General features: G+C 44.1%; 1 protein-coding gene across 2 annotated transcripts in view; it reads left to right on the top strand.

Annotated features, from left to right (window-relative positions):
• LOC140726267 (alcohol dehydrogenase class-3) overlaps nucleotides 1-13,306 on the top strand; it is a 30,684-nt gene that overhangs the window by 1,230 nt on the left and 16,148 nt on the right. For both annotated transcript variants that reach the window (XM_073042411.1, XM_073042410.1), the window contains 3 exons: nucleotides 9,856-9,957; nucleotides 11,716-11,857; nucleotides 13,163-13,250. In XM_073042411.1, the coding sequence (XP_072898512.1) occupies nucleotides 9,856-9,957; nucleotides 11,716-11,857; nucleotides 13,163-13,250 (332 nt within the window). The remainder of the gene's footprint in view (nucleotides 1-9,855; nucleotides 9,958-11,715; nucleotides 11,858-13,162; nucleotides 13,251-13,306) is intronic.

The raw sequence follows: 13,306 nt of genomic DNA on the forward strand, positions 1-13,306 counted from the left end.
TGAGAAGGGTACATCTTTTCCCCAGGGTACAACGGTCAAGTACTAAGAGACATGCATTTAAGATGGGGGAGAGGTTTAAAGGAGATGTGTGGGGTAAGTTATTTTAGACAGAGAACGGTAGGTGCCCAGAACAGGCTGCCAAGGGGTTTGTGGTGTTAGCAGATATGTTAGTGGTGTTAGCAGATATGTTAGTGGTGTTTTTTAAAATTCATTTATGGGATATGGTGTCGCCAGCTGAGCCAGCATTTATTGCTCATCCCTAGTTGCCCTTGAGAAGGTGTTTAAGAGGCTGTTAACTAGAGAGCCAGCTGGTGGCATAGTGGCATCAGCGTCGGATTTCAGAGTGAAGGTTCCGGAGTTTGAATCAGGCCAAGACTCTTAAAGGAAGAAGAACAAGCTGGCAGGTGATAGGTGAAACTGGGAGAGGGGGCGGAGTGAAGTAAAGAGCTGGGAAGTTGATTGGTGAAAGAAAGGGCTGGAGAAGGGTAGAAGACCATGGAAGAAAGTGAAGGGGGAGGAGCACAGGAGAGGTGTTGTTAAGATGAGAGAGGAAATGGGAATGGGGAATGGTAAAGGGGGGCAGTTACCAGATGTTTGAGAAATTGATGTTCTTGCTCTCAGGTTGGAGGCTACCCAGATGAAATATAAGGTGTTCTTCCTCCAACCTGACTATAGCCTCATTGCGACAGCAGAGAAGGCCATGGACTGACATATGGGAATGGGAGGTAGAATTAAAATGGGCGGCCACAAGGAGATCCTGCTTTTTTGGGCAGACGGAGCGTAGATGCTCGGTGAAGTGGTCTCCCAATCTACATCGGGTCTCACCAGAGCGCCATACTGGGAGCTCTGGGTACAGTCGATGACCCCAACAGAGTCATGAGTCGCCTCACCGAGGAGGACTGTTTGGGGCCCTGAAAGGAAGTGAGGGAGGAGGTGTAGGGGTAGGTGCAGCATTTGTTCCACTTGCAAGGACAAGTGGGGAGGGACAAATGAAGAAGGGAGTAGTGTAGGGAACAATTCCTGCGGAAAGTGGGAGGGAGGGAAAGATTTGTTCAGTGGTGTATCTAAGGTATGCCACGTGCCCTGGGCACCACTTGAAGGGGGGCACAACTGAGTATTTTCTATTAAAGTCAGACAAGCCATCCTCAGATAGTGAAAAAAGAATTTTCTTCAGATGTATGATCTGTCTTTGATTATCATGGGTGAGAAGCACTAGGATGGCCTTATTTCAGAGCATTGTGTAAGAAGACCATGAAATGTTTCTTCACGAAGAAGGGAAGTGGAGCTGAAGGACAGAAGAGACAAAAGTTGGAGATGGAGGAAGCTAAGAAGTCGAGCAAGTTCTTCATGCCCTTCTTTGAAAAGCCCGGAACAAGTAGTTCGACACGTTCCATGGAGTGGCCTGCACCCACTACAAGTTTGTTAGAATCAGAAGGTGGATCGAGTACAAGTGCATCACAAGCCGAGGAGGAAGTCAAGTCAGATAAATCCGAGTATGGCGAGATTAAGAGTGAGGCTGCCACAGAGAACGTGGACATGACAGGAGGGGAAGACGATGGTGGTGGTGGTGATGTTGAGTTTATTGACAAGATTGAACCTGACCACACTGAACCTAGTGAACTGGATGGTGTCAAAGAGCCTCGAACTGTCATACCAGAAGTGATTGAACAGCATGACATTGGACTTCTGAAGTTCGACAAGGATACTGGAAAAGCAATTCTGCCTGATGCGTTGAGAACAGAAATAATAAAGCTGGGTTCGAAGTATTTCCAGAACAGTAAGGGGCCTTTCCTACCAATAAATAACCACTCAATGAACAAAACTTGGTTCAAGAGGAAATTGGGAAATGGTCGTGGTGTGGAAGTGACTCACTCATGGCTGGTCTATTCCCCTTCTAAAACATCTGCATTTTGTATCCGTTGTCTTCTCTATTCCCAGTCAGATCATCAATCCTCATTGGAGCAGGAAAGTGGATTCAGCCAGTGAAAAGCACCTGAAAGGATTAGTGTTCATGAAAATGCCAAGAATCATCAGGAATGCTTCACACAGTGGAAAGAAATGGAAATAAATTTAGCTGGAAACAGAGGAGTTATTGACGTGGTATCTCAGTTACAGATTGAGAAGGAAAAGCAGAAGTGGCATGATATCTTGACGAGAATCCTTCACTGTATAAAATTCCTTGCGACTCAGAATCTGGCTTTGCAAGGACACAGGGAGTCACTTCAACTAGACGATGACTCCAATGTGGGAAATTTCCTTGGTTTACTGAAACTACTGGCCATCTTTGACCCTGTCATAAAAGAACACCTCACTCATTTGGAAAGTCATCCTGGATCCACGTCTTATTTTTCACCGGGTGTCCAGAACGAATTCATGCACATGATGGCATCCACTGTTCACCAGAGTTTACTGAGAAGCATTCATAAAGTCAAGGTGGTCTCATGTTTGACTTGACTCCTGATCAGGCGCACCGTGAGCAGATGTCAGAAGTAGTGAGGTATATGGAAGTTGATTTTGAGAGGAAAACAGTCCGTGTTAGAGAGTCCTTCCTTGGTTTTATCCAGATAAGCCAGAAGGATGCTGAGAGCTTGGTTGAAGACATCTTGAAACAGCTAGAGAAGGACGAAATGAAGCTATAAGATTGTTGGTCACAGTGCTATGACAACGCTGCTGTGATGGCTGGACACAAGTGATGTTTATCAATGAATAAGTGAGAAAAACAACCTGGCAGTGTTTGTGAATTGTGACAATCACTCACTCAACTTGGTGGGTGTACATGCAGCCAAGCAGGATACAATGATGGTCATGTTTTTTGGAACCTTCGAAGCTCTCTATGTGTTTTTCTTTCATTCAACACAGTGCTGGGAAAAACTCAAAAACGCCGTGCCTGTGATTGTTAAGTTGGAGTCCGAAACCAGGTGGAGTGCAAGGACAGAAGCAGTGAAGCCCGTCAACAAGTACCTTGAGGAGATACTTCAAGTCCTCCAGGACATGGTAGACAATGAAAACAAGGCCAGTGAAACAAGAAGTAACGCAAGGCAGCTGTACAACTGCACGTTGAGTTACGATTTTCTGATTTTGCTAGGATTTTGGAACAAAGTACTCATTCGCATTGTCCGTATTCAAAAGAGGCTGCAGGATCCTAGCATGATCTTCCACGATGCTGCCCTGGCTTTGAAAGGCCTCCGAGTTCACTTTTATGATGAAAGAGAAGTGTTGGTCAGTGAGTCAGTCGAAGAAGGAGTCAGCCTCTGTCAATAATGAAATATTGAAGTTGAAAGACGTCAGAGATGAAAGAAACGAATGGCTGATGAGAACTCGAGAGATGCTGGGTTAACAGCTAAGGAGGAAATGGAAAGAGTCATGAAGGGAATATTCGACCGCTTTCACAGAGAAATGGCCGAAAGGTTCGCTCGTTTGCATGACACTGACGCCAAGTTTGGGTTCCTTCTCGATGTCGAGGGACTGTGTTACGGTGCTGACAGTAACAGTCTAAAGCAGTGGTCCCCAACCACCAGGGCGCAAAGCATGTGCTGCCGGGCCACGAGGAAACGATATGATTTGGCGATATGAAATTATATGAGTCAGCTGTACCTTTCCTCATTCCTTGTCACACCCACTGTTGAAATTAAACGCACACGAGGTCATCAGTCGCCTAAACGCAGTGCTACCCTAGTGCCAGGGATCACTGGTTGGACTCGGGTAACTGGCCGCCTCGCACGGTCGGCGAGAAGTGCCGTTGATACTGGCCTGGAGCGCGGACAGATGGGCGCCGCCTCTAAACTTGTTTAGCACACTGAATGTTTGTGGGGAACCCGGTGCTAAAATATTCACAGACGACCTAATTGAGGCTCAGGGTCTCATAAGTAGCAGAGCAGCTACCTCGCTGCGATCTACTGAAAGTCATTCCTTGAGCCAAACTTTTGTCGGCCGATAGATTCTACCTGCCTACAAGGGCACACTTGTTGCACTCCTCGCTCGGTCAGTCGCTCTCTCTGGACTGTGACTGCCATGGCCCCCGGTACAGGGACCAACGGCCCTTACCTTGTCCTCTCACCCTGCCACCCCCCCACCCCCCACCATGACCAGCCACACCTGGCCAAGGTGTCTAGCGGCGGGCGGGCGGGAAGCTGGAGTTCGGGCCTGGAGGCTGTCTAAATGAGGTAATGAAGCCCTCAGAACAGCTTCGGCATCTTGAGTCGAAGCACCCTGCACTTAAAAACAAACCCATTGAGTTTCTTGAGCGGAAAAAACATGAGCAAGCGAGACAGAAGCAAGTGCTGAGAGCAGTGAAAACTAAATTGCGGAATAGGCTGGACATAAGGAACCACCTTCGAGTATCACTGTCTCCCATCACCCCTTGATGGGACTGTTTTGTTGCAGGGAAACAACGAATTCCCACTGATTCAGCGATATTGGTGTGCTGCAATGATTTTATATGTTCATACGAGGAAAATATGCGGTGTGTTTAATATCGAAAGGTTACTTAAAATGTTATGATGCTATTCACTTATAATTGACATCACTATATTCATGTGAGGAATATATGTGCTGTGGGTTTAATATTAAATCCATTAGATAAACCCTTTTAGAAATGAAATTGAATGTATTAGTCACTTATAAGTGACTTATAGTTGACTTACCACCCATATTCCGGTCGTGATTAACACCCCCCGTCGGCTGGTCAGCGAGAATATTGTCAATGTTAAACCGGTTTGTGGTGTAAAAAATGTTGGTGACCCCTGACTAAAGAAGAAGTGTGAAAATTTGGGCGAATTGTACAGCTCTGATGTTGATGGACAGCAATTATATAAAGAAATTTTGGATTGCAGATTGTTGCTATCAAGGTGGGTCAACATGAAAATATCAAGACCTGAAGAGCTTCTTGAATTATTGTTCAGTATGGAGATGAGAGCGTCTTTCCCAATCTTCGCATTGCTATTCAGATATTGCTAACCACCGCAGTTTTCATCACCAGCTTCAGCAAGTTAAAACTAATACTTCCATATTTAAGAGCCTCCATGGGTCTGTGATCTTGCTCTACTGAGTGTAGAAAGTGAAAAAACTGACTTTAATCACATCATAGACCAATTTGCATCAGTGAAAGCAAGGAAGGTGCAGTTATAATTTTCATGTAGTGCCATAATTTGTTAATTAAAAGATTAATGAGCTTGATTTGTATTTTTGAGCTGATACTATGGTAAAGTTATCTAAAAGATGGGTGTCAGATTTTTGGACAGGGGTGCAATTTCAGTGCTTGCCATTGGTGCTATTTTCCATAGGTATGCCTTTGGGTGGGATCCCATTGGAGATGGCAGAAGTTACAGAGAATTATCAGCCCTGATGAAGGGTCTTGGCCCGAAGCGATGTCTGTTTACTCTTTTCCATAGATGCTGCCTGGCCTGCTGAGTTCCTCCAATGTTTTGTGTGTGTTGCTCTGGATTTCCAGCATTTGCAGATTTTCTCATCACAGAGGATTATGTGCTGGACGCAGAGACTAGTGGGGTGATAGGTGAGGACAAGAGGAACCCTATCCCTGGTGGGGTGGCGGGAGGAAGGGGTGAGGGCAGGCGTGTACAAAATGCAAGAGATGTGGGCGAGGGCAGCATTGATGGTGGAGGAAGGAAAGCTCCTTTCTTTAAAGGAGGAGGGCATCTCATTAGCTCTGGAATGAAAAGCCTCATCCTGAGAGCAGATGTGGTGGAAATGGAGGAACTGAGAGATGCTTGGCATTTTAACAAGTGGCAGGGTGGGAAATTGAGAGAAGGGGATGTCATTTTAACAAGTGACAATGTGGGATTGTTTCTCTCACTGACTTCTGATGGTCATTGTCATCTTTGCTTCTACTATAGGTTTTAAACACTGGTCAGGACACATCTGGTCACCACACTACAGGAAGCATGGAATCAAATTGGAGAAATGAGTCACCAGGGTATTGCTGTGAATTAGAGGATTGAGTTATAAACAGATTGGATAGGCTGGGCCTGCTTTCCCTGGAGTGATGGAGGCAGAGAGATGACATGATGGAGATATATAAAATTATGAGATTCAGTGATAGGGTGGATAGTCAGTTGCCCTGTGGTAGTTGTGCCGAAACAGAGGGAAGAGGTTTAAAGAGGATTTGATGGGTTAATTTTCTTCACACAGAACAGTTGTTATCTGAAAAAGAGCTGCCAGGGGAGATGGGAGGAGGCAGGAACAGTAGCAACATTCGAAGGGCATCTGGTCGGGCAAGGTGTAGAAGGATATGGACTAACACAGGCAAGCTGGGTTACTGTTGGTAGGCACGAGGGTCAGCAGGTACACAGTGGGCCGAAGGGCCTGCTGTACAACTCTAAATCTGTTGAGTAACCATAGTACATTCAGAGACAAGTTCAGAAATTACATTTTTATCATTCTGTTGTTCAAGGAGTAGTTATGAGAGACAGTTTGTGATTTTAGTGTACATACCTTGTGGACTTTACACTTTTGGCACAACACCATTCAGCTTGCTCCATCTGTAGCCAGCAAGCCGTGACCCTCTTCATCAGCCAGAGGAACAGTTCAAAGTTTAGTACTTTATTTCCTTATTTAATTAAATATGGAATTGGCAACCCAGCACGCAGCTTATCCTTGGATCTCAGCTACATCTTCTGACTAGACAATTTATCTTGAATATCTCACAAACTACCACCACTCTGATCACTTTGAAATAAAATTGACATTTTTTGTCCTAATTGTGATCTTGTAAAAAAGATGTATAATTTCTGTTGTTGTTGTTTTTCTTGTGAATTCTGCTAAGAACCTGTGATGCCACTGTAAGTTGTTTTTTAATTGCATCGGAGCATACATATGCACATGCATATGATGGTAAGCTTGACTTTGACTCTGTCTTTGAATGGCCTGTAGTCCTTCTTCCTGGGGTCTCCAGCCTAGCTGTCTACCCCTCTGCCACAAAATTTAACCTTCAATGTTTATCAATCAGGGATGTGGATTTTTAGGACACCAGCTCTAATTCAAAGGGTAGCCTACAGTTGAGTCAGAAGGACAGGGTTTGAGACTTGAGTGCAAAATTTGTGCTGGGGTGCTAATTCATTATCTAAAATTTAATACTTTTTATCAGAATCAGACTTTAATCGCCAAGTACCTGTGCACATACAAGGAATTTACTTCCGGCAGATGTTGTCTCTCTGCTCATAACAATAATAATGATAAATATAAATGAAAATATAGATTATACATACAGGTAGTGCAATCTGTTTATCTGTTTATTATTTATCTGTTATTCCGTTAAATCATATATGTCAAACTCAAGGCCCGCGGTGGAATTATCTTTGGCCCGCGAGATAATATCAAATTACTATTAAAGCTGGCCCCAGTAATCGAAGCGCCTATGGCGTATGATATGGCTAATGCTGAGTTTATTCAGGTACCAGGTTTTCAGGTTTTTAGTGTTTATTCGGCAGTCTTGCTCGGCAGTCTTCTTCATAAGAAACGGAATTTGTAAAGTGAAACACTTTGTAGTTATAGCAGAGACTGAGACACATGAGAGCAGGCTGAAAAAACGGAGGCAACGAAAGCTGCGTTCGCACGCGTCCGACTGATCCGGCCCGCATGAAGCTGCATTTTGCTCAATCTGGCCCGTGACCTAAAATGAGTTTGACACCCCTGCGTTAAATAAAGGTACAAAAGAGGATGATGGAAGACATCAAGCAGATAAACTTCTAGCTGCTGTCTGCAGCCTGTGAAGACCTGCCACAGTGGGAATGAAAGATAAATCAAATATTGTTTTGTCAGTGAGAGATGCGCCTTGGTCTGCCTGAAGTGTGTTTGCCTTGCAGTGTCAGATGCTCAGGAGTGAATACTGTCAGCTGGCGTATTCCAGGGTGTAGGAGTACGTGCTGAGGGGCTGAAGCTCAGTGTAGCCAATTCAGAGGCTCTTGGGGAAACAACCACAGTCTTAAGTCCTGCAGCTGTGGTTGCTGAGGGACTGGGCTTGTGTAAAAGCCTCTCCAAAAGTTCATGGATACATTGAAAGAGAAACGTAAGGAAAATTAATGCATTGTAAGTGAAGGTATCTATTTCATAGAGCAATACAGCACGGGCTTGCAGGCCCTCTGGCCCAATGGGTCCACAGCCTGAAAAATCCAGTCATCCTCAACCTTTGGTCAATAAATGTGCTATCTTTATCTTCTGTCCAGTCCCGGTGTTTAGCTTCACTTACTCCACAGTCAGAGTTGGTTTATTACTGTCACATGTACCACGGTACAATTAAAAAATGAGGTGATGTTAAGGGTCCATTTTCTGGTACTAGGGAACCATCCAGTTGTCTTTTAACACCAGGGTGGAAGCTATCTTGAGCCTGGTAGCATGAGCTTTTGGGCTTTTAAAGATATAAAAGTCTGCCCGGTGGGAGGGGGAGTAGAAGAGTCCAGTGTTGGGTGGAACTTTGGTCATGCTGGCTGCTCCACTGAGGCAGTGAGAAGTGTAGTCAAGAGTCCATGGGCTGGAGAATAGTTTCCTCAATGTGCTGAGCTGTGTCCACAACTCTCAGTAGTTTCTTGTGGTCGTGGGCAGAGCAGTTGCTGTACCCAGCCTTGATACATTTGGATAGGATGCTTTCTATGGTGCATCAATTAAAAAAAAAACTAAGGGGTGATGCTAGATTTCTTCAGCTTCCTGAGGAAGAAGAGGTGCTGGTGAGTATTCTTCGCTCATGGTTGGAACAAGACAGGCTATTGGATGTTCACTCCAAGAAACTTGAAGGTTTCAACCCTCTCAGTCTCATCACGGTTGATGTAAAGCAGATTGTGTGTACTTCCCTAAAATCGATGACCAGCGGTTTGTTTTTTTGTTTGCTGACATTGAGGGAAAGGTGGAAAGGTTCTTGTCATGGCACCATGTCACTCGGCTCTCATCTCCTGGTTATTTCAGGTTTGGCCCACTGTGGTGGGATCATCTGCAAACTTGGAGCTAGAGGTGGAGCAGAATCTGCCCACAAAGTCATGAGTGTATAGGGAGTAGAGTAGGGGGTTGAGGATGTAACCTTGTAGTGCACCCGTGTTGAGAATAGCCATGGTGGAGGTGTTGCTGCTTATCCATACTGACTGTGGTCAATAGTTCAGGAGATTAAGGATCTACTTGCAAAGAAAAATGCTAAGTTCTATGTATAGGGGTTTGGGGATAGAGTCACCTCCCTCTCTCTTCTTTCTTGTTCCCCATTCTGGCTTACCTCTTATTCCTTCTCTTCTCCTCACCTGCTTATCACCTCCCTCTGGTGCCTCTCCTCCTTCCCTTTCTCCTGTAGTCCACTCTCCTCTCCTATTGGATTCCTTCTCCTTCAGCCCTTTACTTTTTCCATCTATCACTTCCACCTCTACCTTTGGCATCTTCAGAGGTGGTGGGGGGTGATTGAAAGAAGGGAAGAGTTCCAGGCTGAGAGGTGACCTGGTAGAAGCATGTATGTCAGCTATGTAGGTAGGTTAGGTGGTCTGAATTATTTCTCTAGGGTAGAAAACCAAATCAAATACTAGAGAGCATAGGTGTAAGGTGAGCAGAGGAAAGCTTAAAGGAGATTGACGGGGCAAATTTTTTTTAAGTTGAGGGTGCCTGGAATATGCTGTCAGGGGAAGTAGATGCAGAATCAGCATTTAACTGGCAATTAGACAGACACAGGAATAATGACCCTGTGAGGGCAGGTGGGATTGGTTTGTCGTCATGGTGGGTCGAAAGACTTGTTCCTGTGTTGTGCTACTTCTGTGTTCTCTAATCTTAGCTTGAGCTGCTTTCTGAACATCTGGGCTCTGATATGAAGGCGATCGCCCCTCCTGGCTTCCATCTTTTGCTGTTATTCACTGAAACCTTTTGTTTTGACAGGTTATCAAATGCAGAGCTGCTGTTGCCTGGGAAGCTGGAAAGCCCCTTTCTATTGAGGAAGTAGAAGTTGCTCCCCCAAAAGCTCATGAAGTTCGAATCCAGGTATGGAATAAAACCTGACCACTGTAGGCTTCAAACACCCAGGAGTTTGGTTAATCTTCTGAGTAACTTCTAACTTCTTTAAAATTCATTTCCAAATTCATTACGTTAAAATCACTGCTTCCAATAAATCACCGTACACTGGAGCTCTTCTGATGAATGGAGGTGTTTGTTTTAACTTGATAAACTAGATGCATAGTCTTGCAGCATGGAAACAGGCCCTTTGAGCCATTGAGTCCATGCCAACTACCAAGTGCCGATTTACACTAATCCCACTTTATTCTCTCCACATCTCCTGAACTACCCTGAGAATCCACCACACACCTACACCAGGGATGATTTAGAGTGACAAATTAACCCACCAACTAGCACATTTTTGGATGTGGAGGGCAATCCACAAAGTCACAGGATGAGCTTGCAGACTCCGCTCAGGTGGCACCAGAGAACAGGTTCAGATCGAGGTTGCTGGAGCCATGAGGCACAAGTTCTACTCAATGTACCGCAAGGCTCTGGAATACATTTAACAAGAAGTCTGATAGGAACCTAACTGGGTATGTTACACATTTGAAAAGGAAAGTTTTTCCAGGGCTGTGGGGAAAATGCTTTACTACTCCAGCTTTCGAACTATGTCAAAGTGGCCACAGCCCCAACTTTCCATCTGTCCGTTTCCTTAGACTTGATTCCTCATTATACTTTAAATAACTGAGAAAATTAGTTTTGTGTTTAACATTCATGCATTGGGTAAACAAATAGAGCTGTTGTCAGTTCTGATGTTCAGCGCCTGTGTTGCAAACAAGTTTTTCATTGCACCTGTGTATACTTGTGTTTATGATAATGAACTAAACTTTGACTGTTGGGTGTCTTAACAGAGACAGGACAGTAGAGCACAGGGACAGGCCCTTTGATCCATAATGACTGTGCCAAAAATGCCTAATTAAATTAATTTTCTTCTGTCTGCTATTTCCTCCATATTCATGGGTCTGTCTACCTGAAAGTCTATTAAACATCTCTACTGTGTTGCTTGCGCCATTCCCTCTTTGAGTAATGGATTCCAGGTACTTCCCACTCTTTGGCTGGAAATCTCTCAGCTCATTCCTAAACCTTTTGCTCCCTGCCCTAAATCAGTGTCCTGTAGTTTTATCCACCTTTGATGTGGGGGTTAAATTTCCTGCAGTCTACCTTATCTGCACACCTCATAATTTTATATATCACAATCCTGTCCTCTCAACTTTCTCCACTCAAGAGAAAACAGATCCAATCTCTCTAGTATCTCCCTAACTGAAATGCCCCATTCCAGGGAATATCCTGGTGAGTCTCCACTGTTCCCTCTGCTGCTGTCACATTCTGCCTATAGTATGGTGACCAGAGAAGCAGGCAGTACTCCTGCTGATGTCTGAATAATGATTTGTAAAGTCAGAAAGTAACCTTTGGAATCCCAGTGTTTCCCTCTAACCTTAAACAACCAGGTAGACAGATCTTTGATAACCATTCATTTAATATTAATAAGTGACTTTGGGTTGACTTTAACCTGCAGGACAAAGTTCCAAACTTCTACCATGCCTTGTAATTTCACTGTATTTGATTGCTCCCTTTTCCATGACATTTATCCCCAAAACTCCCTGGCAATAGTTTCTCCACTTCATGAAAATATATTTCTTGTTGGTTCATTTTGTCTTAGTGCTTGCAAAACACTGACTGGTCGTTAATATGAAAGGTTGAGATTGTTTCCTGTTTAATGAAGTTGTGATGTTTGCCTGTCAGATTGTGGCCACTGGTGTCTGCCACACCGATTCTTACACCCTGAGTGGTTCTGATCCAGAGGGGCTCTTCCCAGTTATTCTTGGCCATGAAGGAGCTGGCATTGTGGAGAGTGTTGGAGAAGGAGTGACCTCCTTCAAAGCAGGTAAAGAACTACGAAGGAAGCTTTAAAATCTCTCCAAAATGAATATAGGTTGCAAAATGTTTCTGTGTGTTTAGTCAATGGTGCGGTTGAATATGGTTGCATTGCTGACGGAGTGCTGGGATGTTGGATGAGGTGTTAACATTCCTGTCTCAAGTATGTGTACAAGATCCAAAAGCTGTATTTCAAAGAAATGTAGGTGAGCTGTACCAGGTGTTCTGCCCAGTTTTGTTTTCTCCCTACTGAATATTTACTGTGGTCTACACTGACCGCTATACCTCCTCTCTCACCCCCATACAGTCCTAAACATCCCTTCCTCTAGCCTTATTTGTTGCATCTGGTACTGCCGATGTGGCTTCCTTTACATTGGAGTGGTCTGAGAGACAGCTATGTCGAGCACGTGTTCTCTGCCTGCCGTCTCCGTTTACACCTCCCAGTTGCCAACCATTTCAAAGTTCAAGTAAGTTTATTATAAAAAGTACGTTCAGTATATACGACCTTCAGGTTCATTTTCTTGCAGGCTTTTACAGGGAAATGAAGAGATGCAATAGAATTTTATGAAAAACTATACATAACAGAAAAAGAGGAACAGACAGTCAATATGAAAAAGAAGACAAACTATGCAAATAAAAATAATACTGAGAACATGAGTCCTTGAAGGTTAGTCTTAGGTCGTAGAATCAGTTCAGAGTAACGGTGAATGAAGTTATCCAAGTCGTTTCAAGAGCCTGATGCTTGTAAGGTAATAGCTGCTCCTGAACCTGGTGATGAGGGACCTAAGGCTCCTGTACCTCCTGCCCAATGATAGTAGCAAGGAGGAGACATGGCCTGGATAATGGGAATCTTGATATATTCTGCTTTCTCTCTTTTGTCTTGTAGCTCATTGATCATTATCATGAGTGCTTTATGGTCCACCTGAGTCTACAGTCTGGAACCAGGACACTTGGGCAATAAGGGGGAAGGTTCTTTTGGTACAATAGAAATTAACAAGCTATAGTTGAGTTGAATACTGTTAGTTTAACTAAAGCCAATTGGAATTCAGTAAACTAAGGTTGATTACATTTGCATTAGATGGAGGTACAATCTAGACTGTTGGATAAAGTTCAGACATTGTGCAGCCATAACAATTGAATAGTAGTTTAGACCAGAGGGGCTGAATAGCCTTCTCCTGTTCTTATTTCTGACACTCCTGGAATGCAGTGTGGAATAATGAAGAAAAGAATACATTTCTGAAGCCCATCGCTTCTGTGCTAGATGGAAGAGCTGAAAGCTTTCATTTTGTCTGATGTATGTCCTCTTGTTTATAAGGTGATCGAGTGATTCCTCTGTACATACCACAGTGTGGGGAATGCAAGTTTTGCCTGAATCCCAAGACCAATCTCTGCCAGAAGATCAGGTAGACTCATTGTTCTTAATCATTCTACACACGAGACTGAAATATCTTGGTTTATC

This window comes from Hemitrygon akajei, chromosome 4 (assembly GCF_048418815.1).
Source record: "Hemitrygon akajei chromosome 4, sHemAka1.3, whole genome shotgun sequence".
Lineage (NCBI taxonomy): Eukaryota > Metazoa > Chordata > Chondrichthyes > Myliobatiformes > Dasyatidae > Hemitrygon > Hemitrygon akajei.